Source organism: Staurois parvus, unplaced genomic scaffold, assembly GCF_062004578.1.
Source record: "Staurois parvus isolate SC_StPar_1 unplaced genomic scaffold, SC_StPar_1.0 ptg000719l, whole genome shotgun sequence".
NCBI lineage: Eukaryota > Metazoa > Chordata > Amphibia > Anura > Ranidae > Staurois > Staurois parvus.
Window position 1 is genome coordinate 1,336,133 of NW_028318515.1, and position 23,531 is coordinate 1,359,663.

General features: G+C 39.8%; 1 protein-coding gene across 2 annotated transcripts in view; it reads left to right on the plus strand.

Annotated features, from left to right (window-relative positions):
* Positions 1-23,531, plus strand: part of ATP6V0A2 (ATPase H+ transporting V0 subunit a2) — a 118,662-nt gene that overhangs the window by 57,995 nt on the left and 37,136 nt on the right. Inside the window, exons 10-17 of one of the 2 annotated variants that reach the window (XM_089653678.1) lie at positions 1,622-1,772; positions 8,275-8,414; positions 9,763-9,905; positions 10,153-10,243; positions 12,825-12,943; positions 17,217-17,445; positions 18,259-18,378; positions 22,828-22,950. In XM_089653678.1, coding sequence (XP_089509804.1) covers positions 1,622-1,772; positions 8,275-8,414; positions 9,763-9,905; positions 10,153-10,243; positions 12,825-12,943; positions 17,217-17,445; positions 18,259-18,378; positions 22,828-22,950 — 1,116 coding nt within the window. The remainder of the gene's footprint in view (positions 1-1,621; positions 1,773-8,274; positions 8,415-9,762; positions 9,906-10,152; positions 10,244-12,824; positions 12,944-17,216; positions 17,446-18,258; positions 18,379-22,827; positions 22,951-23,531) is intronic. The other variant, XM_089653679.1, reaches the window with a different exon arrangement.

Below are 23,531 nucleotides of genomic sequence, written 5' to 3' on the forward strand. Positions count from 1 at the left end.
ATGGGGTACAGGCCTCCTTCACGTCTAATCCTGTGTTACACTGCATTGCTTGTTACAAATCTGAGGACTCACAGAATGGGGTAGGAATATAGGGGGATGGCCAGGGTGCATGTACTTGAAAGTTTTGACAGTGTTCAATCACCTGAAGGTACCAGTCTATAACCCAGGGTCTATGAATATCAAGCTTGTGTCTTGGGATTTATAGGCAAGTCAAAATGCATTTTTTTTATTAAACCCAAAGCCAAAAATGTAACATTGCAGCTTTAATTTTTATTTTTTTTTTTTTAGGATTTTTCCACATGGTGATTTAGCCAGTAACATACCTCCTGTATTAGAGTGCCTCCACGCTGGATGGAGGAGCATAGGGGCACCTTTTGGACAGCAGCTTTGTCAGTCTGGGAAGAGGCGAATGTTAGATACATTAGCAGATTTAAATACACAAACAAATTGAAGCCAAACTCCAGCTAATACTTTATAAGCCGTTACAGCAACAGTTTTTTTTGCTTTTTGGTATAAAAGTTTTACATAGTAAAAGCTGATCATTGTAAGCACCCCTGTCAATGTTAAATGGTTTCTCCCATCCCTGTAACTGCTACATCTGCAGGAAATCTTCTTTTGAAAAACAAACCTACTTACTGGATCACCAGTTGAGAATAAAAGAATTAGTCTAAAAAAGGAAACTAATGCAGCCATAAAATCTAAAAATTGGTAAGCTGCAATATATTAAATGTTTGCTTTTGGGTTTAATACTGCTTTAAGGAAGCACATTGTGGTCTGTAGCCATTGCATGCCTTCTTGCAAAACTACTGGTTAGCTGTCTGTCATGCTGATTCTTTAACGTCAGTACTTGTGAGTCACTGTCGTAGAAAAAAAAAACTGCCGATTAGGAATTCTAATCTAGTTTACTACATGCTTGTGGCATATAAAAACCCAGAGCCAAAAAGCAATATGGATTTTCAGAAGCAGGTATTAATGACAGCCTGTGTATGTCTTTCAGTAAAGGTTTCCTTTTAATAAATAACAAGACCTGTAGTTCATTCTCATATGGTTACTGATAAAAGATTGGAGCAAATTTTAAATAAAAAAAGCCCCACCATTTATAGTAGCATAATCATGAGAACGTAAGATTTGTGCATCACACCTAGTGTCCTTTCATTAAAAAAACGGCTTTTATTGAAAAGTTTATACAGGAGGAACAAAATTTGTCATATTAGCTTAATATTTTTTATGTACTTTTAATAAAAGCTGTATTTTAACTAGTAGTGGTCATATAATACAGTTGATGGTGTTCACTGCAGGATCTTCAAATCTCTGTGCTTATGCTGGTATAATACCAGGGCTATCCTTTGTTGCAGGTTTGCTTGCTGGTTTGCTGTAGCCCATGCACCACTTTAGCATGGACAGTATTCATAAGAGCATACCTATCCATTTGCAAAAAGGTGTTTGTAGAAAATCTGATATGTTAAGAAGTGTCCCTTTCTTAAAAGTCAGTTACATGAAAGTAAGGAAAAATATGCAGACTATTACAAGCTGAGCTATAATAGTGTGATACATATCTTCCCTACAAGTGGTCGGTTTCTAAATTCATAAAAGCATCTGACATTCTTTTGTTATCTGCTAGAGAAAAAGTGGAGCTTCTATACCTTCTTTCATAAATCGTATCCCCACCAATGATACACCTCCAACATTAATCCGAACAAACAAATTCACCTCAGGCTTTCAAAGCATTGTGGATGCCTATGGAGTGGGAACTTATGGAGAAGTGAACCCAGGTAAATTTATTTAGGATCTTTTAACTGTTTAAAGCCCAAATCTGAGCTCAATTCCTCAACAGCTGATAACCCCTTCCCCTTTTCCTGTAGTTGCTCCTCTGTGTATGTGTTTTTTTTTTTTTTGTTTTTTTGTTTTTTAAATAATACACTTACATTTTTCCAAAGCTCTTTATTGAAGGTAGTATATCACAGTCACAATTTTTTTTTTTTTCTTTTAACACTGTCCTGGACAAGAAAAATTATTGTATTCTGTAGTGCATAGAATGGTAGCATTATTAGTTTTATTTAAAAGGATAATAATATTTTTTTTTTCTTGACCATTGAGGAATCTTGACTATCTGGTTATACTGCTGCCTACAGGAGGATTGGACACTGGCAAACAAATTGTGGGCCGTCCCAGGATAATCACCTCCTACTCCCAGCATGCCTAAGAGGATAGAAGTCTAAATCCTAAGAGGATAGAAGTATTTTTCTCTGTTCTAAGAAAAGTCTACTTTTTTTTTTCTTCAGTCAAGATTCTTGCTATATCGCTGCTGAGTTTATCTTTATATTCAGCTATCCAGATTGGCATTTTTGCAGCCTCTCATTCCCAGAGCCACTGGACTGAACATGCAGTTCTAGCCTGGAATGTAAGCTTTGGGCACAGCACTCGGCATTGTTGCAATTTTCAGACCTGCTTGTACTGGTAAAAGTTGGCTAAAGAGCTCTTTCCTAATCTAAAGGCTGTGGCAAAGCATCAGTGCATGACCCTCTCTCTGAAGATTAACTTTGTGAGTAGACCATGTGGGTTGAGCACCCGGACTTACCTCACTTCTTGTATCACTGTGCTCCTTTTACACTTTCCTCTTTCTGTGGAGAAACTGACAGAAAGTAGTGAATGCTAGAGTTTTACTTCCAGCCCTTCCAAAATTCATTATTTCCAACTTGCCTGTGTCACCGCACAGATTAGCTGATCTTCATTTAGCCCTAGCAGGTATCTTGTTGCAGGACATCATTGTCCCAATCCCTGTGGCAGGACAATTTCAGGGGTTCTACTCCAACCTGTTCAGTTACCAAACCTAAAAGGGGCACCTGCCCCATTTTGGATCTTGAGACCCTAAATGTTTTCATTTGGGCCCAGAGGTTCAACATGGAATCCACCAGGTCTGAATCCCTATATTATCAGGGAGACTTTCTGTCCTTTGTGAATATTAAGGATACGCATCTGTGCGTCCCACTTTTGCCATGCAAATGTGGGTTCTCTACACTACCAGTTTGTGTCCAGGTCATTTGGCCTTTATTCTGTACCTCGTGTTCACAAAGGTGCTGACTCCTGTGTTAGCCTTACTGTGTTCTTAGGGTATTCCTATTTTGGGATATCTAGATGACCACCTGCTGAGGAAAGAGCTGGCGCTGGTTCTGGTGGACAATGTACAGTGGATATAAAAAGTCTACACACCCCTCTTAAAAAGTCAGGTTTCTGTGATGTAAAAAAAATTAGACAAATTGAAATCATTTCAGAACTTTTTCCACCTTTCAACCTATAAACTGTACAACTCAGTTTAACAACAAACTGAAATCTTTTAGGTGGAGGGAAGTAAAAATAAAAAACTAAAATAATATGGTTGCATAAGTGTGCACACCCTTAGACTAATACTTTGTTGAAGCACCTTTTGAATTTATTCCAGCACTCTTTTTGGGTATGAGTCTATCAGCATGGCACATCTTGACATGGCAATATTTGCCCACTCTTCTTTGCAAAAACACTCCAAATCTTTCAGATTGTGAGGGCATCTCCTGTGCACTGCCCTCTTCAGATCACCCCACAGATTTTCAGGCTCTTGCTTGCACATTCCAAAACTTTTATCTTTTCTTTTGGTGAAGCCATTCCTTTGTTGATTTGGATGTATGCTTGGGTTGTTGTCATGCTGAAAGATTAAGTTTCTTTTCATGTTCAGCTTTCTAGGAGAAGCCTGAAGGTTTTGTGCCAATATTGGTTGGTATTTGGAACTGTTCATAATTCCCTTTACCTTGACTAAGGCCCCAGTTCCAGCTGAAGAAAAACGGCCCCAAAGCATGATGCTGCCACCATCAAGCTTCACTGTGGGTATGGTGTTCTTTTGGTGATGTGCAGTGATGTTTTTGTGCCAAACATATCTTTTGGAATAATGGACAAAAAGTTCAACCTTGGTTTCATCAGAGCAGAACACATTTTCCCACATGCATTCGGGAGACTTCAGATGTGGTTTTGCAAAATTTATCCGGGCTTGGATGTTTTTCTTTGTAAGAAAAAGCTTCTGTCTTGCCATTCTACCCCATAGCCCAGACATATGAAGAATATGGGAGATTGTTGTCACATGTACCACACAGCCAGTACTTGCCAGATATTCCTGCAGCTCCATTAATGTTGCTGTAGGACTCTTGGCAGCCTCCCAGACAAGTTTTCTTCTTGTCTTTTCATCAATTTTGGAGGGACGTCCAGTTCTTGGTAATGTCACTGTTGCACCATATTTTCTCCACTTGATGATGACCATCTTCACAGTGTTCCATGGTATATCTAGTGCCTTTGAAATTCTTTTGTACCCTTCTCCTGACTGATACCTTTTAACAATGAGATCACTCTGATGCTTTGGAAGCTCTCTGCTTTTGTGTAGGATGCGACTAAGAAAATGTCAGGAAAGACCTACTAGAACAGCTGAACTTTATTTGGGGTTAACCAGAGGCACTTTAAATGATGGCAGGTGTGTACTGACTCCTATTTAACACGATTTTGAATGTAATTGCTTAATTCTGAACACAGCTACAACCTCCGTTTTAAAAAGAGGGTGTGTACACTTATGCAACCACATTATGTTAGTTTTTTATGTTTACTCCCCCCTAAAATATTTCAGTTTTCTTTTCAATTGCGTTATTATACAATTTATAGGTCACATTAAAAGTGGAAAAAGTTCTGAAATGATTTATCTTTGTCTTATTTTTTTACATCACTGATCTTGCAAGAGGTTCAGCTGTATACTGAACTATAAAATATCAGCGCAGGAGCTTGCAATACAGTGTGTTGGTCTAATAAACACAGTTCAAGCCAGGGTTTTTTTTTTTCCCCCAAGAGAAACTTAAAATTTTCCACTCCCAAACTCGCATTGTTTAGATGGGAAGTCATCAGACTCTTTGCTTCTGCATGAGACTTCCAGGGCTGATGTTAGCCTTCGCCAAGGTTGTCCCAATGCAACTTTTTGTTGTTGTAGCATAAAGCCTGGTACACAATATAAGTTTGGTTTTTTTTTTTTTTTTTTTTGTTTTTTTTTTCATTCAACCCCACAGGCTGAATGAAAAAACTTAGATTGCTGTACTATCACAAGCGATGTTAGTGCAGCAATCTCCCCCTCTGTACTATTGTGTTTTAACAGACAGAAACCGGTTGTGAGATCAGCTTTTGTCAAACAGGCAGCTGAAAGTCGGGCAGTTTCTTCTGTACTGGCTAATTTTGGCCAATATTTGCCCGTGTGTGGCCGGCATAAGTCTGTCCAGTCCTTGAGCAGACTGATTCACATGGAGGTCAAATGGGGGGGTTGGTCATTTGATCTAGATTCAGTTGGACAACACCAAGGGGAGAGGGAAGAACCGGACGTATCATCATGACAAGAAATGTAGAATGGATCTTGTTCTAGAGAGAACCAATTTGTCATCAAGCACAGGGATCCTCTAGTGGAAGCAGCGGATGCTCTGGTGTCTCCCTGGGATCAGTGCACCCTGATCTACACCTTTCCTCCCCGAAACACCTTCCTTATCTGCTTCACATAATCAAGATTGATGCCATTCCAGTGATCCTCAAACTTCAGGGCTTCCCCAGGTGGAAGTGCTACTTTGGCATAAGACTCATACAAATGTTCTGTGGACTGTTTCTGATTATCTGGATCATCAGTCTCAAATTCTTATTTATCACACTGCTTCACAGTTGCTGTATTTAATGACACAGCAGTTCAAGCCCAGATTCTGAGAGATGGACATCTTTGAATAGGTCATCCCCACAACACTAAACGTCCACTTCTCGCAAGATCTATTACCATACGGTAATACAGGCAGTCCCCGGGTTACGTACAAGATAGGGACTGTAGGTTTGTTCATAAGTCGAATTTGTTCATAAGTTGAATCAGGCACTTTTATAAGCACTAACTACTAACCAAACGACAGGATATTAGATTACGTTTTTGTAATAAGGTTACAGAAAGCAGTAAAACCTCAAGAGGCTCTAAACTGGTGTTTTGCATAAGAACTGCAGCTTGGACACATGTTTGCCTTAACATATTTAACTTTTATGTGCATGTAAATGTTTAAACATCAAATTCAACATTCAAATATTATACTGTAAACTCTTGTACAGTGTAGAGTACAACTTTAAACTATCTTGGCTAAACTACACTGTACTGTAATGTACTGTATGAGAGAACTCTGCTCTCCTTTACACAGCACACGCTGCCCCCTCCCCCCTGCACAGACGGAGGATCACTTCAGTGAGCAGCCTGACAGCCTCTCCTTTCCTCTCCCCGGAGGTGCAGACAGACAGTCTTAAATCACTTTGGAGATAGTGGGCAGACACTGCTAGCCCCACAAGTAACGAGCAATGGATGTCTCTGTCTCTTATGTCTCTCTGATGTCTCTTATCAGCTAGTCTCTTATCAGCTTGCTGCACAAGAATGCTGACAGCTTGACTTCCGGTCCCGAGGGAAGTGTACGTAAGTATGAGTATTACGTAAGCCGAATGTACTTAACTCGGGGACTGCCTGTACTTCACAATTTTATGAACATGTGCAGTTTTAAGGATTGATGCGTTTGGTATCTATTTCTCAGTGCAACCTAAGCCTTTTATATTTTAAAATGTGTTTGTGTGAACTAAAATTAATGTTTGTGTATTTTGACTGAAAATTTTCAACTACAACCATTTTTATATTTCAGGGTCCCTGCTTTCAGAAAATATATAACGTGGGGGTTTTCTATTCTTCAGGCTTGAGATGAGCATTTCAACATGGGTACAAAAATGACTCTGACAATGACAGGGTTAAAGGTCAGGTCTCTGAGCTGCCGATCTTGTTCCAGAGTCTGCCGGCTTCCCATTTATTGATCAAGACCTTTTTGTGTGGTATATCTCATGTGTCTCTTCCTATTTTTTCCCTTGGGACCCTATGGAATCTGAATTTTGTTCTACTGGCAATTCAAAACCTGTTTTACCTATAAAGTATATTCTATTTTCACTCACAAGCTTCTCTTTCATTTGGCTGTCACTTCTGTGAGGTGAGTGAGCTGGCACCCAGTAAAAAAACCTTTTCTTGTTTCACAGCACAAGGTGGCCTCGAGGCCCCGAACTTCCTTCTTATTTAAGGTAGTTGTGACCTTTCACATCAACCGTGACATCATTCTTCCATCCCTCTGTCTGGCTCTAGTTCTTCTGTAGGGGGTTATTGTCCATTGCTTGGATGTAGCTTGTGTTGGGAAAGTTTACCTCACAGTCACTGCTTCCTTTAGAAACGCTAACTCTTTGTCATTCCTGGTGATCCCCATAAAGGTGAACTAGCTTCTCATTCCACCATTTTTCAATGGTTCATATCTTTCATTATCCAGGTTTGTGATCTTGAGGTTTGTGTACCACCCTTTCCTTTCCTTTCAGGACACATTCCACTAAGATAAGTGTCTTTTCGGCTTTTTGACTTAAGGCTATTTTCTCAGGCTCTTCAACCTGAGAGATTATTCCACACCTTGTATTCTAGCCTTCGTACAGTCGCTTCTTGACCAGAATGTGGCACATAGAGGTACCCCCAGTATCTCTACATGCTCACTTCATCAGGGCAGTTAGTCTCCTGGGCCTTTAGACTTCAAGCTTCTGTTGCTCAGCTTTGTAAGGCTACTACCTGGTCTTCAGTTCATACCTACTCCAAGTTCCACCAGGTTGATATCCAGGCATCTGCAGATGTAGCAATTGGATGCAAGGTTCTTTCAGTGGCTCTTTGAAGTGAGTCTTTGATCCTTGTCCTTTTGTTGGGTCTTGTTTGGGGATGTCCCAGGATCTATGAATATTCAGCTTGTGTCTTGTACTGTATTATTTATATTAAAAGAATGTTGACTTGTCTGTAATTGTCATACCTAAGTATAGAAGACCAGGCACCCTCCCCTTTGTTCCTGCAGTCCCATCGCTTGCTAAAAACCTGTGGTCTCATGGAGTGGGTAGGGTTACAAGGGTACGCCCCAGAGGCGGGTTCAAGAAGCTTTGCCAGAGTCCTATCACCTGAAGGTAGCAGCCTGTAACCCAAGGTTTATGAACTTTGAACCTTTTATCCAAACACTTTTTTTTTTTTTTCCTATTCCCTGTCTTCACATTCGCTGGACAGTTTGGTCTGCATGAAATTATAAAGACACTTAATACATGCATTACATTAATTCATGCAGTTAATTAAATCATTGATTGCGTCTGTACAGTTGTAACCTGTCATCTGACGTTTTTTATGTGTGTGTGTTTTTTTTTTTTTTGCAGCTCCCTATACTATCATCACATTCCCTTTCCTATTTGCTGTTATGTTTGGAGATTTTGGACATGGACTTTTAATGGCTCTGTTTGCTTTTTTTCTGGTTCTCTATGAAAACAGTCCTAAATTACAGCGCACTCAGGATGAAGTAAGCAAGTTTTGTTCTTTGACATTCACTTTCTAATTGGCTCCCTGTTGCATTTTTATTTACTGTACTTCTATTTTATATACATTTGTTTCAAATAACAGAACAAATACTGCATATAACCATTTCTAAATCATGCCTGTATCTGAATTATCTATATATTTTCTTACTGACCCTACACACTCAAATTCACAAGATTCAGTAATTACTATATAGTATGATGCCTAGATGAATAACTTATTCACAATATTATCTTTAGTTATTTAGAACCTAACACTAGCGACTGATTGTTGCTAGTTTCTTTGAGATCAAATCTGAAGCAAATTCTGACCAGCAAAAACAGGAGAAACTGTCACAGACTGCTTAGAGACCCCCACCATCAGATTCATTGTATGATTTAATATGCACTTTGCTCCTAAATCCTGTTGTGGGCTGACAACATGCATCATTTTTGTGGAGTGAGTGGTGTCAGCCCTGCTCAGGTGTCTTTGCTAAACTACTCAAACCCTCCTACACACCACCTTTACAACATGGATGCTAGTTGTTCTGTATTCCAAGATAAGGACTAAGTAGAACTGAACAGACTCCTTGACATAACACAGGGAAGTGTGCACAGGATCCCTTGCAATATGAAGCATTTTGCACTTTTTTTTTTTATTAAATTTTAATAGAGCACCTTGGCAGAATCTGACTCTGTGGTGAGCTCAAGATGGTGGTTCAGGAGGGAGGTGCTCGCTCATTCTGTTACCCTTTCTTTTCCTAGCCTACTGGGCTGCATGCTTGGATAGGGGTCTGGTATGGATTTTGGGGGGACCCCCATGCTGTTTTTAGAATTTAAGTTCCGGCACTTTTTTTGTTTACATTTCTGCTGTCAGTGTCGAACCCTGCTGACAGTTATGGTTGTTAAGGATGCAGCCGCCACCCGTTCCTTAACAACCATGTTATTTACTGGTTGTTAAGAATCCTTGCAGGTGCTGGATCCTCAACAACTAGTGCTAACTGAATATATTCCTTGAATAATGCGTGGTTAGACCACAACTTATTCAATGAATGCATTTATTTATATAGTTTAGCGAATTGAGTGACTTGTTTATGCTGTATCTACCGTGTGTTTTTTACTAGTTGTGGTAATACCGCATAAACAGTAAATTGACATTTTGAATATCGCATGAGATATGGAACTGGAAAAAAGGTGTAACATGATCCTTTTATCCCGTGCGATTATTCTTTAGTGAATTAAACCCACAATCCTACAGTTTTCTTCCATAGACTTCTATTTTGTTTACTGTACATGTTTCAGAACATACACACACTAGACTGAGTAGTTTATAGTGTTTTCCCTCATTAACAGATTATGAGGATGTTTTTTGAAGGACGATACATTATCCTGCTCATGGGGCTTTTTTCTATCTACACTGGGCTTATCTACAATGACTGCTTCTCAAAGTCGGTGAACATATTTGGATATAGCTGGAATGTTTCTGTGATGTATACGTAAGTATACAGTTATGAATGTATATTGTAAACACAGCTTATATATTGTCTTACATTTCCAGTAATTATAAATATAAGAAACTTATTCATGCAGCACATATAGATAAAGCCAAAGCAGGTTGTTATAGTTTGTATTAGTACACTATGTACAGCATGTGTTATATTTACAGTATAGATCATTTTTATTTTGGTATGTATGCATGTTCACAGAATAGTCAGACCTCTGTTTTTTTTTTATTTTCCCCAGGAAGGCAGATTTTCTTTCCAACCGGTATTTGACTTTGGATCCTAATGTACCTGGAGTTTTTACTGGAGTTTATCCCTTTGGAATAGACCCAGTAAGTGCCTTTTGTAATTTCTTATGTATGCTTTGTTTATTTCTTCTATTGATCTTGGTTTTAAAATTTTAGTTCTTCGTTTTCTTGGACACCTAATGCATGTCACCATTTTTTTTAGAAGGATAGATCAGGTTGCTTTACTTTTACCTATGCCTTCTTTCGGCTTCTCGATCACACTAAATGTCCTTTATTTCCTGACACAATTTAATTTATTTTATTCTGCTAGCTTTTTTTTATACCATTTTATATTGTATCTTTTTGTTTTGTTTCTCTCTCTCTCTCTCTCTCCTTTTACTTAATCATTCTACCAGTACCACACTTCCTGACCACTTACTCTGCTTTAGCTATGGGGGAGCACTGTTGTCACCCTAGGCTACTCTCTTTATTTAGCCTATAAACCTGTTCTCCTGTTTTCATCCATTGCATGGAGTTGCATGAAGTTTACAGAACTTAGTATAGAAAGCAGATTAAATTGTTTGAGATATATGTTCAGTTTGCATGAAGTGATAATGAGCACTGAATTTAATAAGTAAGCATATAATAAGTGTACTTGCCTTAAAATCATCTTCTTCAAGTCCATCGAAAGATGTAGGAATTTAGAAACATTTGGGTTATTCTGCCACCTACAGGGAGGATGGTTCACTAACAAATAGAAAACGTTCTAAGCCAGCCACCCTATAATCCTTTTACCCAACATGCCTCCGTTTACTGAGCAAGCAGTATATCGTACTAAACAAAGGGGTTCACAAATGGCATTCCTCAATGAAAAATACCAGATGCATGTTAGCATTGCCAAAGCAGTTGAGGAATTATTATTATTATTATTATTATTAGTTGGAGGGGGTGGTAGGAATAAATCCTAGGATATTATTACGGGTGGAGGACAAAAAAAAGAAATAGGAGGCATGTGCAGGAATGTTGTCAGGTTAATAGTATAAAGGTGGTGAGCTCGTGTATGGGATATTTATAAAGTCCACGATTTCCCATGTTCTTTCCAGTCTGTCACACGCTATAATAAATTGTGCACCTATTTTTACTGTCTGCTCCTCTTCTACCAGTGAAATGTTGCGTATTCTCTATTTCTACAGACGTAAAGTCTGAAATGAGAGCAGAGGAAGTGAGTGCCTCTTACTGCTCAATACTTTTGGCATATTAGCAGGAAGTGAGCCTCATCCTCCAGGACCCCAGATCATACTGCTTACACAGTCTACTTTCCCTGAGTCTATCCATTTCACAAGGATTTGATTTTCAGGCTGTGAGTGCTCAGTCTGTTCAGGCTCAGAATCTGTTTGTTTGGGGGTGTTGGAACATCTATAACATACAAAAGGAGAGAGCGCACGGCCACCCTAGTGTAATACTGTATATTGTAATAAAGGTTAAAAACTTTTTCGATTGCACTCACGTTTTCATATAGGTATCAAGCATGTCTGCATGTTAAGTGATCCACTACATGGTGCCTGTAGGATCTGAAGCCTCTGGGTGATCGATCCACTGCTGACCACAAACAAGTGAGGGCTGCGCTGGGAGGCACAGTGTCAGACTGCTGGCGTCCCTCCACACTGTGTGTGCGTTTGCTCCAGCCGGTACCACGCTCTGTAGATGGCTAGTAACTCCGAGGGAGGGTGGATCTCAATGTAGGAACACACATCACGACCACGTCACGGTTGTTATGACGACTCATTTTGGAGGCATGGCCTCCTTTTGTCAAGTCACACCCACTCTCATCGAAGGTTTTATAGGGATCAATGGCTCCTCCTTTCATTCCAATCTTAAGGGACCACTCCACCTATACAGAGCCTTTTAAAAATCCGTCATTCTATACTTCTGTTTGCTATCAAATGAAGTCTGTCCCATGCAAGCTGGACTGCAAATGTAAACTATGTCCAGGTCCTGGGCGGCCTCTTCTCTCTCCTCACCGTCCAGGCTCTGCACATTGCCCAGGACAGAGCTTGTCTCTGAATTTGCCACATCTATACATATGGGGCCAGTTTTGTAGTTTCTCTGTAGTGACTGGTAAGTATTTAGTTTCTGAGAGTTTATCTTTTCCATTCTCTGACCTATTTTTCTTTGGAATTGTTCACTATGTCCTTTTTTATTTGAGAATTTTGTCAGGCCACATTGTTGGAGTTTAGGTGGACAAGATGCTCATTAGCTGTTCCAGGGCTCATGGTTTGCCCTGGTTCTTGTTAGTCTGTAAAATGTTATGAGTTGGGTTTGCTGTTTTGTAAGTGGTCACAGAATAACAGTGCACTAAGGGTAATGTGTCTAGCTCAGCCCAGCAAGAGTTGTTGGAGGTGCTCCGATGCACTTGTAGGAGATGCTAGTGAAATTCCAGATATAATATTTCTGTTGGGCTGGAGTCCCATTTAGGTTGTTCTGTGTAGGTGATAGGGCCCTATACTTCACAAGTAGGCTCTTTCACTATCTTGCTGTATGTCTTCTAACCCCCCCCCCCCCCTTTTTCTTCCCACATCTATTTTCATTAGCACATGCCCTTTTATTTCCTTTTTTTAGTTTTACATCCCCTCCCTAGTATGTTGTGTAGTTTCCAGCTTCCTTCATGTTGTTTATTTTTTCACAGATCTGGAATTTGGCAACGAATCGCCTTACCTTCCTGAACTCTTTCAAAATGAAAATGTCCATTATTCTAGGTGTCATTCACATGACTTTCGGTATAGTTCTGAGTCTTTTCAACTACATGTAAGTGGAAATATGAAGTATGTAAAAAAAAAAAAAGGACTTTTTACTACAATAAACATCAGCCCTGAGCATAATCTCTCTCCCATTATGTCACTATACCTAATGGCCCCATGAAACAGAGAATGGTTAGAAGTTTATTTTATAAAGTTGTGTATTTAACTACATATTTTGCCTTCACTGAGCTGACTGGAACCTTTCTCTGCAAAGCTTCATCCTTCCTCCTGCAATTAAGGTGAATACACCATAGTAAAAAGGAACAGATTGTTAAAGTTCAATTTAATACAGTGTTTCTACAGTTCTGTGCTCTGTGACAGTAAAACATTGTTGAATCGGCACAGGATTTTCTAACTTGTAAAGTCTTAAGCGTGTATGATCTCTGAGAGATACATCACTCTACAATAGGGAGAGCTGCAAGCACGTTACTGCCATACTACAGATAAAGCTTCTTTATAAATAATACACATCATGCAAATGTTGATTATACTTAACATCTTGATTTTGATGTTAAAGAAGCACTCCAGGGAAAAAAGCATATATTTTATCATAAAGTACAGGACACAGGAATCGATTCATAGATCAAGGGTTATATAGCATTTCCTTCAGGTGATAGGACACTGGCAGAAGCTTTGCTTGGTCCACTCCCTAGTACTCCCATATAACTTTGCCCAAACTGTAAGATTCCAGTTTTTGCTAGTGTCCTTAGTTGATGGATACTTTCTCTTCTTGAGGAAGAACTTTTTCCTCTGATTTTATTTACCTCCCTTACTAACACTTTTATCCAGATCTGACTACTTATTGCCTTTATTGCTTATTAGCAGTTTTCATATCAGTGACCCTGGGCTGACCTGCATTGTTTGCTTCGGGCACTTGATCCTATGTTTTGCGCTCACCGTGGCACATGGTGCAACGAGTGTAGGTAGCTGCAGAATACTGCACAGGTCCAGGGCCATTGTGCATTCCTGTGGCAGACCCAGAAGACTGAAACAGGAAACCTTAGCGCAATCAATAAGGGCACGAGCCCCAAAACAACTACAACCAAATGTACGCAAATGAATACAACATACAAGTGAGGCAAAAGTAAGGAAATAAAAATGAATGGAAAGAAAACACTTAATCAGTGTGTCAGAAAAAAAAACAGTGTCTGTATTCCTAAAAATTAGACTATTGACAGTACTGCTGCCCACATCTGTTGTGTTCCCACAAGTGTACACACTGCAAAAATATATCTGAGTGCTCACCATGATGGGTAAAGCACAGACCAGCACTATGCACAATGTAAGATCCTTGTACATACTGGCTCAGGGCTTACATGTCTTGATGGCTCTGTAGTGTACACTACATCATTAGCCTACAAGACATACTGCAGTGCTATGCACATAAGTGGTTCATAGGGCATAGGTGTAGCAGGACATTTACCTAACGTTGTCTCACTATTCAGCCTTATGGTAACGTTATTACAGTGTTTACCTAATGTGAAAACTTGCTTCAATTGGTAGAGCTTTAAGGACTCATACACTCTCCTTCTTTTCCTGGCATTTCTTGCCAAATTTTAATAAAAGTAAGGTTAGAATACAAAATCAATGTGTATCCCTCAGTTGTTTACAAAACAGATAATCAGCCTCCTAGCTTACCCATACATCACTGTGGATCTGACCCTACTCTTCAGGCCTTTGTCTGTCTTCTACAGACTATCCTCTCACCAAAGCTTGGACCATGCACTTGCTGCTCTGGCTATCACCTGTCTCCTAGGTGGGGCCCTCCTGACTCCCAGACAGAAACCTCCTCTGTCTTTCGGTGTGGAGCCCATAACCATATTTAGGTCTTCTCTAAATGCCCAGTGCACATCTTCCAAATTAGTGTGCTGGTAGTTCCCAAAACGAGGACTGAGGATTAGAGATTTCATCCCACCCACATCTCTACGAAATTAAAGTGAGTTTTGCCAACCACTGAGGAAGCTTCAAAAACTGTTTCTCTGAAGGACACAAGCATTGTGGCGCCCCTCAACCTGCCTGGGTGAGAATCCTGTGTGTCAGATAACCATTTTCACAGGGTGGCAGGGCAGAGCGCTGTCACGCTATTCAAAATTGGTGGTCTTTTTTTTCCATCTCCCCAGCAGAAGTTTTACTCTGGCTAGTGTCGTAGAGCTTCTAAGACTCCTAGCTGTGCACTTCCTGTTCCCATTTTCTGCTGCTAGCTTGCCACCCCATCTGTTGCTAGATTCCTCTGAGACATCGGAACATGACAGCGGAAGCACACTGGACAGACATAGGTGAGTCTGCCACAGGCCCTTAGAATAATTCCAGTTCCTATCAAATTGATAGTGGTTCTCGTTCTTATAAAAGAAACCTCTAGAAATGTGTTTCATTTTACCATCTAAAAGAGGTGCACAATAAGTCTCAATTGTCTTCTCTCTTTATTTTGTTTTTATCTATTTCTGCTCGCTGCTTAGGAAGGAACAAGGTTTCCCTTACCCCATTATGACCTTCAGTACAACGTGCATTAGTCCTTTCCTTAAAGGAGGCAACAAGTGCTATATAGGAACTCCTGTCCTTGAATTCTGAACATACCACTAAACACATGATGCACTGGTATAAACTATTTCAGTAGTCAAGCTCCTATATGGTCTCCTTTGACCCAGCCATTTGAGACAGCCCACGAGTAGTTTATTGTTCTTCGGTCCCCATTTCTTAGTCCCTTCTACTTAAGGAGGTTAGTTCCACAACATAGAGCCCTTGCTCCTCTGTTTTGCCATCGCATGTCCTCCCTTGCATCAGCTTTCAGGTTTCATCCCAAGCCCCTTTCTTACCCTGTTTATGTCTGCAGATCGCCAACTTGCCCGTTTTCTGGCCAGAGCAACTATCTGCTTTCCTTTCCCCGGGTCTTGACCTTGGTGTTGAGTAACTTGATTGTCGATTTTGTATTGGAAACAATTGCCATCGCACAGTTCTCAGGGTTCCTTGGGTGATTACCTTTCCACTACATCTGCCATGCTCCGTTTTCTTACGTTGGCCTTCAGGTGCTCGACAGCATTGTTAGGCACATTCCTTATATCCTTACTTCCCGAACGAACACTCTGCATTGGTGCATTCCATCTTTTGTGTCAATGCCCCCCTTACAACTTCATTCATGCAGATGCATTTCCCCCTGCTCTGTAGTCTCTGCTAAGACCATTCGACCTAGTGGTGTGATAGGGAACTTCATTTTGAGTTCTCTACGTTTACCTCGTTCTCTACATCCTTCTGCCTGGTCCAGGTTCAGCATGTCAGTTTGTACTCTGTCGGTCCAGGTCAACCTTGTATATCCTCTCCCCATCTCTTGAGACTTTGCAACTTTCTGCTGAAGATGGCTCTTCCCTGTCACCTGCTGTGATTCTTGCAGAACCTTATTACCAAGCTACCCCATACCTTTCTGTTTTTAAAGGATTTCCCTTCTTTTTGGGTTTTTATAAACATGTATCCTCCTCTGTAAATTTCACATCTCGGAGTATAGAACACAGGTCCCTCCCTTCCCTTCTCTGTGATCTCTTTATTGCTTCCTAACAAAACTGGAGCCTTAGGTGGTGAGCAGGGTTTTATTATTATTATACAGGATTTATATAGCGCCAACAGTTTGCTGAGCGCTTTACAAAATAAAGGGAGACAATATAGCAACAATACAGTTCAATACAAGAGGGTTAGGAGGGCCCTGCTCCTTGGAGCTTACAATCTAAGAGGAAGGGGCTGGTGGTAGAATAGGTAATAACTGTGGGGGATGGACTGGTAGAAGGAATAGAAGATTCTATTATTAACTGAAGGGAAGATAGTCTTTCAGAGATCGCCTAAAAGTGGCCAGAGTAGGCAATAGTCTGATAGATTGGTGTAGAGAGTTCCAGAGGTTAGGGGAGGCTCTGGAGAAGTCCTGGAGACGAGCATGGGAGGAGGAGACAAGGGAGCTAGAGAGCAGGAGGTCGTGGGAGGAGCGGAGAGGATGATTTGGGTGATATTTGGAGACAAGATTGGTGATGTAATTTGGGGCAGAGGAATACTAGAGGGTGGAGCCAGCAAAGCTTTTCCTGAACCTTCCTTCAGGAAAGGAAATGAACAGAAATGTTCCCTGTTGGGGAACATAACAAAAACTGATAGAGGTTATAGCACCAACCTTCTTTATCAAGCTTAAAAATAAAAACAAATAAAAGTGAGTTGAAATTTAAATGTTTTCAATCAACATTTTTTTTCTCCTGCGTTTAGAGTTAAATTAAATAAAAGTAAGATCTTTGCTATACTTTTTTTTTCAGGCACTTCAAGAAGAAATTTTGTGTGTACCTGGTTTTCATCCCTGAGCTTATTTTTATGACGTGTATCTTTGGTTACCTCGTCTTTATGATTGTATTCAAGTGGTTGGCATTTTCTGCAGAGAATTCCAGGGATGCACCTAGTATTCTCCTTCACTTCATTAATATGTTTATGTTCACTGGCCGTGGCAGTGATGACAAGAACAGGAACCAAGATCTCTTCCCAGGACAGGTCAGTGGTTTTTGAGAGCAAAAAACACGGTTGTAACAGTTGCTCTAAAGCTGGGCGTTTTCCATCAGTCAGCGGTTGGATAACAGATTCCTTCATCCACACAAATGAAGTAGATGAGGGGGATTCAGTTATTGTTGCTTCTTAATGTATGCAGAATGACCTCGGCTTGGATAGTCAGTGTTGTATATGCCACTTTGATTTTTAATGAGGTAAATCCTACCAAAACTAATATTTAAATGTTGGGTGGGTACCTGATGAGGTGAATTGCCCACCAAAGTCTCCTTTCTCTCCTCCCCTTACCCTTTTATCCATTATGGAGTTACATATTTGGCCCTCACTTCTCACGGCAATTTTCTGTAATGTAAAAAATGGAAAGTATTTCATGGTTCCCTGTAAGGATATCTTTAGAAAAAATGGATGGAGGGTATTTTAACCGAAGCCAGCTGGTCACAAGAATTGCATCTAATAAGTGTGTGTACTTGCAAAGAAAAAATTACAGAGCAGTTTACAAATGACATCAATAATGTCATGGCATATGCATCTCAAAATACAGTGTTGTATTTTGTAGACATTATGTCATATACTGTAGCTCTTTGTATCAAAAAGATTGCTGGTTAGTAGTGTGTTATAGACTTTATGGACAAAGCATGACAATTCGATCCCCAGGAAAAGACCCCACTAAAATACTGTATGTTTGATATAGACAGAAGCTGTCTATGCCATATGCGCAATGTCTTATACTGCTTTTCATTTAACTTTGTGTTGAAAGCTGTTGAGGTCCAAGTTGTGAAAATCCTTTGTTTCTCTGTCTAGACTGGTTTCCAGATATTCCTTGTAATTGTTGTGTTCCTCTGTGTGCCTGTAATGCTGTTTGGGAAACCATTGTACCTGTACTGGCAACATCATGGAGGACAGACCTTTGGGAATTATAGGGTAGGTGTCCTTTTTTTTTTTTCTTTATTTTGGTAAAATTTTTTAAAGCAATGCTATCTTTTTTTTTTTTTTTTAATACAGTTGATTTCAGACCTTTGCTGTTGTGACAAGTTTTCTACAATTTTCATTACATACTAATGCAATAACATTATCACTCACATTTCCTATCTATACCTTTCCATAGAGCCATGTTATTTTTTTTTTTTAAGACCAAACTTGTGTAGCACAGTGGAAAATTGTTAAATAGAATAATTTCGTGCTGCACTAATAGTAATATATCCCTTAAACCAAAAAATCATAAAGAACATATAAACTTCAAAATATATAAAATAGAATGCACATGAAAGACAAAATCATGAATAACAGTGAAAAGCCCCCAAAATAATAAATCTAGGGTGTAACCTAGGTACACCATAAATAGGTGACAGTCCTTAATATCCATAGATCGTGCCAACATAAATGGTGATAATACTCAAATAGGATCCCACCACTACAGTGCTAAATTGCATTAAAGTATAACTGTGATGTGAAAATATACCTACAGATATACTGCGTGCCAAACTGGTATTGGCTATAGACCTAACAGAAACAAACACTTATAGTGCACATTGTGAAAGGAAGAAGGAAAAATTGTTAATGGTGAAAACCACAAAGCTAATCTGACACAACACAGTTGCTGAAAAGAGATTCATTCAAAATTCGACAGATCTAAAAACTGTTTATGATAACAGTAAACCATAGAACAGTGACCCCTAATTGGGGATAAAGTGGAAAATTAGTGGCTAAATTACACTAATATAATACTGTATATATTGAAGAATTTATAAGCCACACAGCCTATAAACATAAAGAGAACAAAAGAGAGAGTGAACTATTTATTCTTGACCCCAAAATGTGGGGATAAATAGTGAAATAAGTGATATACATGTGAATCTGTGACACATAAAGTAATAGGTCAAAAAAACTCCAGAATCATATATAAATAAAACATCCAACATATAAAGTGAGTCTCATCAAAAAAATAATAATAAACGTTTCACCTGAACTAAAAAGTCCAAAAACCACCTAAATGGTGAAGGTGTTCTATATTCATTAATGAATGTATGTATATGAAAGGTTGTACATAGGAGATCCAACACTTGGTGAAATGCCCCCTCACCTCCATGAAGTGACCCCACAGGGTCAGAGCGCTTGTTCAAACAATACCGCACCAATCGTGAACCTGGACCCCCTCCTGAAGGTATAGGGTCCAACGCTGGATCAATCCCCCTCACCGATGGACAACGGCACTGTAAGCAGCCTCTTCAGAAATATCCCAGAAACAGAAAATCATCATACAGCCAGAGAAAAAAAGGAAGATGCTTTCCTAGTGTAATAACGTTTTAATAAAATTATTAAGGTAATACAAGTGACCACTCACATGTATATAAATTTAGATAAGCCTTATGTGAAACCACATGATGTGGGTGTTCTTTACATTGATGTCTATTGGAGTACCAAGATGGCGTCCACACCAGAAATTACGTCAGCACGCCCGGAAATTGCGTCACCACGTCCCACACGTTACGTTACACTAACATGTGACTTCATCAGGGTCATATAGATATAATTGTTTAGCACAGCCCTGTCTGGTAGAGTAGGAGACCAGATTTATCTCTGCTATAGTTAATAGGTTTTATGCCCTGTGCACACGGGATGAATATCAGCGTCTTCAATAGAAACCAGTTGACATTCGCCCCTTGTGTATGGCAGCTTGTCTGACAGCAATCGCTTGAACGCCCAGCTTCTGTCGATGGGGCATGACTAGGGTTGTCAACTCATCCTTTAAAACCGAACACATATTAGTCACACAGGTTCTGTGGCTGATTAAGGTGGTAATTAAACTCACTTAGTGCCTTATCTGAAATAAATTAGCCTCAGAACCTGTGTAATTAATGTTCAGTTTTAAAGGGATGAGGTGGCAACCCTAGACATGACTGAAAAACATCTGCCATTCGACATCCAATCAGCACTCTCAGCCAATGGTTGCGAGCTGCTCTCTCCTCTTAACTGGCGCACAGCTGAACAGCTTTGTGTGCTGCTTCTCCCCCTCAACCCCCGTTCTGAGGTCAAGGTACTTGTGCTGCTTGCAGTGTAACCAATTACCAATGTGTTAAAGTAGAACTATTTTTTTTATAGTTTTGGATAGAGTGGCATAAGATTAGAACACCTTTCAGGTTTTTTTTATTGTCTGCGCCTCTGGGCAACCTTTCTATTTGTCCTGTTTATTGTTATCACCAATAGTGAAAGTGAAAGAAAATCCCAAATTTTGGGTTGTCACCTAAACAGTGATAGTGGAAATCTTCCTATGGGGACACTAGTTCTGTGAACAACCAGGGATGCCCTCACTTTGGAAGGATTTCCTCTAATTTGCTTCTTTTTTTTTCCCAGAACAGGAGGTGAAGGCAAACCTCCCCAATAGAACACAAAAAAATGACTAGGATTATAGCCCTACCTTACTGTATCCAAAATTATTAAAATAAAAGTTATTCATTATTTTGGATGAATGCAGAGCTAAATATTATCTTATATATTTTTATATATATATATATATACATACACACAGTACTGTGCAAAATTTTTAGGTAGGTGGAAAGAGGAAATACTTTAATTGTGTATTTTAATTTAAATAGTTAATTTACAGAATGCAAAATGACCGAACAGAAGAAGAATCTAAATCACATTTGTTGCGACTGCCCTTTGGCTTCAAACCAGCATCAGTTCTTACACTTGCACACTTTGTACACTTGCACAAAGTTAGGGATATTTTAGGATTTGAGTCAGGTATATGAATAACTAATTATATCAAGTAGGTGCTAATGATCATCAAATATATGTGAGAACAGTCTTTAGCTGAAACTAAAACCACTATGTAGGAGGCTTAAAACTGGGCGAGTAACAGTCAAACTTTGCTGCTAAGTTGAGGTTGTGGAAAACCGTTTCAAGTCACAGGTCTTACACCATGGCAAGACTGAGTACAACAAGAGGACACAAGGTAGTTGTAGTGCATCAGCAAAGTCTCTTCCAGGCATAGATTTCAAAGCAGACTGGGGTTTTAGGATCTCTTAAAGAAGCACAAAGGGCAATGTTGAGGACCGTAGACACAGTGGTCTGCTAAGGAAATGTAATGCAGCAGATGAAAAACACATCATGTGTACTTCCCTTCAACATTGGAAGATGTCCAGCAGTGCCTTAAGCATAGAACTGGGAGAAACCAGTGTAACCCAGGTATACCCATCTACTGTCTGGAGAAGTCTGGCCAGAAGTTGTCTTAATGGTAGAATTGCAGCCAAAAAGCCTTACCTCCTACATGGAAACAAGAATAAGTGACTCAACTGTGCACAAACATAAGAACTAGGGTGCAGAAAAATGGCATCAGGTGCTCTGGACAGATTACTCAAAATCTGATATATTTGGTTGTAGCAGGAGGCAGTTTGGAGAGCAGTATGATAATGAGTGTCTGCAGGCAACAGTGAAGCATGGTGGAGTTCCTTGAAAGTCTGGGGCTGCATTCCTGCAAATGGAGTTGGAGATTTGGTCAGGATCAATTGTGTCCTCAATGATTAAAAATACAGGCATATACTGCGCAATGCATACTAGCACATTGTGCTATTAAAGTGTAGTACCTGCCTTTTTTTTTTTCATAAAAAACACCCCTGCAATGGTCGCAGCTTATATAATACATTCCAGTATATGTATTAACTGTCTTTTGTGTTATGTTGTTATGCAGTGTACTCCCTGTTGCCTCTGTAGCAAGCGCGCTCCCATCTTCAGTGTGGGTATCTGAAGCCCCCTCATCGCTCCTTCCAGGATATGGTGTTGCTGGCTACCCAGCTTGTACCTCCCAATTTTGTGCATGCGCAGTGCGTAAAAAAGCGAGGCACACTCATATCCGCTTATCTTCGCCTGTCATCGCATCGTTTCCGGTTTTGAAATACCACGATGCTAGAAGCGGAGGCTGCACATTGACACCTGGGATTGATAACACTTAAATCCCAGGAGTCAGCGGGCATCCGAATATGAAGTAACTTGCCGCGCCAAACCACAGCAGAAGTGAACCTGTTTAATGAACAAAAAAGGTCATATGCTTTGGGAAAAAAAAAACCATTCCAAACCTTACTGGCACTGTGATCAGCAATGCAGAAGGGCACAACTTAACAAATTGGGTGGAACTCCGCTTTACCTTACAGAGGGAAGGTTTTTTTTTTATTGTCAGACTTTACTTCCATTTTAACACTTCTATTTCTGAAAGCATTCTTATTTTTAAGCATTTTTTCCCACACCTGCCTAAAAGGTTTGCACAGTAGTGTATATACACAGTTTTTGTATGCTTGTGTATACATTTGACACAGATTTGACTATCTGCATATTCATGCTTCTTTTTATTGTTAATGCTTATTCTGTCTGTAGAAGGGATACACGTTAGTTCGTCGAGGCAGTGAAGAAGAGTTGTCTTTGCTTCAGTCACATGACTTGGAAGAAGGGGAAGACCATACAGGCCGTGAGGTTCAGAGGGACAGAGAAAAAGAGGAGGTGGGAACATGCCTGATTTATCCCAATATTACAGTGGGGATCGAAAGTTTGGGCACCCCAGCTAAAAATTTGTATTAATGTGCATAAAGAAGCCAAGGAAAGATGGAAAAATCTCCAAAAGGCATCAAATTACAGATTAGACATTCTTATAATATGTCAACAAAAGTTAGATTTTATTTCCATCATTTACACTTTCAAAATAACAGAAAACAAAAAAATGGCGTCTGCAAAAGTTTGGGCACCCTGCAGAATTTATAGCATGCACTGCCCCCTTTGCCAAGCTGAGACCTGCCAGTGTCATGGATTGTTCTCAATCATCGTCTGGGAAGACCAGGTGATGTCAATCTCAAAGGTTTTAAATGCCCAGACTCATCTGACCTTGCCCCAACAATCAGCACCATAGGTTCTTCTAAGCAGTTGTCTAGAAAACTGTAACTGAAAATAGTTGACGCTCACAAAGCTGGAGAAGGCTATAAGAAGATAGCAAAGCGTTTTCAGATGTCAATATCCTCTGTTCGGAATGTAATTAAGAAATCAGGAATTCAGTCATCAGGAACAGTGGAAGTTAAAGCAAGATCTGG